This window comes from Temnothorax curvispinosus, unplaced genomic scaffold, assembly GCF_003070985.1.
Source record: "Temnothorax curvispinosus isolate PA1 unplaced genomic scaffold, ASM307098v1 QBEX01008487.1, whole genome shotgun sequence".
Classification (NCBI taxonomy): domain Eukaryota; kingdom Metazoa; phylum Arthropoda; class Insecta; order Hymenoptera; family Formicidae; genus Temnothorax; species Temnothorax curvispinosus.
Genome location: NW_020218267.1, coordinates 120169 through 122175, shown reverse-complemented (window position 1 = coordinate 122175; position 2007 = coordinate 120169). Strand labels below are relative to the sequence as shown.

The following is a 2007-nucleotide window of genomic DNA, read 5'->3' as shown; positions in this document are numbered from 1 at the left end:
GAAACAAAAATTTGTATTCGTTATCGACGGTCGTTAAATAGTAGAAATTACGTGAGCAACAATTATAATTACTTATCAGTGAATCAAGAGAAAAAAAATTCAGGGAGTGGAGGGGAATATCAGAGCGCGCGTGAGTCCCGCGAGATCGCATTGCGTGCGCCGGGAAACTCGAAACTCGGAAACGTGACGTCATCGGGCAGCGCGCGATAAAAGCGGTTTCGCGGGCGACGGTTCGGCCGGCTGGCGAGACCGGCGAGCGACGCGGGTTGAGGGTGGGGGAGGGGGGACGAGTGTGACGAAGGGAGATCTCGGCCTCGGCGGCTCGGCGCGAGCGTGCGCGGTGCGCTACCGTCGACTGTATCGAACATGGCCGCCGCGTGCGTGATACCGTCAAAGGTGCGCGAAAAATGACGGGTTTTTCGCGCTCCTGACGGCGCGATCGTACGTGCGCGCGCGAGTACAGTGTCGAGCGAGCGTTTCTGCCGCGTCGCGAGGCCGGGACGGGGCGACGGCGACGACGGTGCCGCATCACCATGGCGTTGGTCACAGTGCAGCGTTCCCCGAGCGTGTCCAGTTCCCCGCAGAGTTCGGTGAGTTTCCTCTCGCGCGTTTCCTCCTCCTCGTCGGGCGCGCGCTCACGTACGTGTCCTCGCGCGGTGGCCGCCGGCGCGGCGCGCGCCGTCGGATGTCAATTTATCGAGGGCCAAGTAATCGCTGATCATAGTTATATCGCGAGACTCGCGAGCGACTCCGGAGCGACTCGGCGCTCTCTCGGCTCCGCGCGCTACGCGGCTTCGCCTGGCCTCAGCTCCGCGCTCCGCTCGGCTCCGCTCGGCTCGGCCGGCTGCCTTATTTGGCGCTGCACTGACAGCCGCGCGCGCGAAAAAGGGAATCGAGAGAGAGAATTCCGAGGGTTCCCCTTGACCCGTCGACGTCCGCGAGACGCGACCCGCGGCCGCGAATCGCGGTCGCGCCGAAACAAAGGGACTCGCGGTAGGGTAAACAAACGTAGGTAGATGGGTAGGCAGATCACCCGCTCGCTCGCTCACTCGGAATTCCACGGCGCTCCGCCGCGCTCGTCGGGCTCGTCCTCGATATACGCGGCGGAGCGGAGGCGCCGCGACGCGACCGCGATCGCTCGCGAATCCGCGTCCCGCGAGGAGATTGTGTTATTACACGGCTTTTTGTTTCCCTCCCCGCTTCGTGCTTTCGCTTTCCGTTCACACGATCGTTCGTCGATAGAAGGGTTCTCTCACGCGGTTGAAGGCGGCTCCGCGTTTCAATTGTCGACGATCCGGAGTATTTATTGATGTTCGCATAGTGCGGGGCACTTTCTCGATATCGAGACGAGACGAGTTCTGCAACCAGATGAAAGTGGAAGGACGCGAGTCGTTCTTTTTCTTTTCTTTTGTGCGCACGAGTGGCTGACGAGTGATTAAGCCCTTCCGTTGCACCGATAACAGTATAGATGATATGATTGAGATAATTTGGCGATTCCCTTTCCTGGAACAGTGAAATCGCGCAATAATGACGGACAAAAACTGTTTTTCGTCAAAGTCATTGCAGCTGATGATCTATCGAGTGGCTGATTCGTTATCGGAGTTATCGGTCGTTGAATTATATCGTACAATTGCAAAGATTTAATATTCCAATTGCAATAATATCATGAATAAAATTAAAGATGTAAAATTTTAGATGTAAAGATGTATGAATATATCTATAATTTTAATAATAAAATGTAACGGAATTAATGATGGTATAGTGTTAGGTATCAATCATCTGATATGCTGCAATAATTTACTCCATGTGCGCAAAACGTTGATGGCCTTTCCGACAGCTTCACGTTTGATTACATATTCGATTGTATTTTTCAATGAATAGTTTTTCACTTTTCAACACTGGATATAATTAAGAAGAAATTATACTTTATTTCTCAATGAAATTTACAACTAGAACCAAATTTAAAAAATTTTAAATATTAGTTTTGCATTTTTAATATAACATTTT

General features: G+C 52.3%; 1 protein-coding gene across 1 annotated transcript in view; it reads left to right on the top strand.

Annotated features, from left to right (window-relative positions):
• Positions 1-367: 367 nt before the first annotated feature.
• Positions 368-2007, top strand: part of LOC112457944 (protein phosphatase Slingshot homolog 2) — a 113608-nt gene continuing 111968 nt past the window's right edge. Inside the window, exon 1 of the mRNA XM_025021281.1 lies at positions 368-590. Within this exon, the coding sequence (XP_024877049.1) occupies positions 534-590 (57 nt within the window). The 5' untranslated portion in view covers positions 368-533. The remainder of the gene's footprint in view (positions 591-2007) is intronic.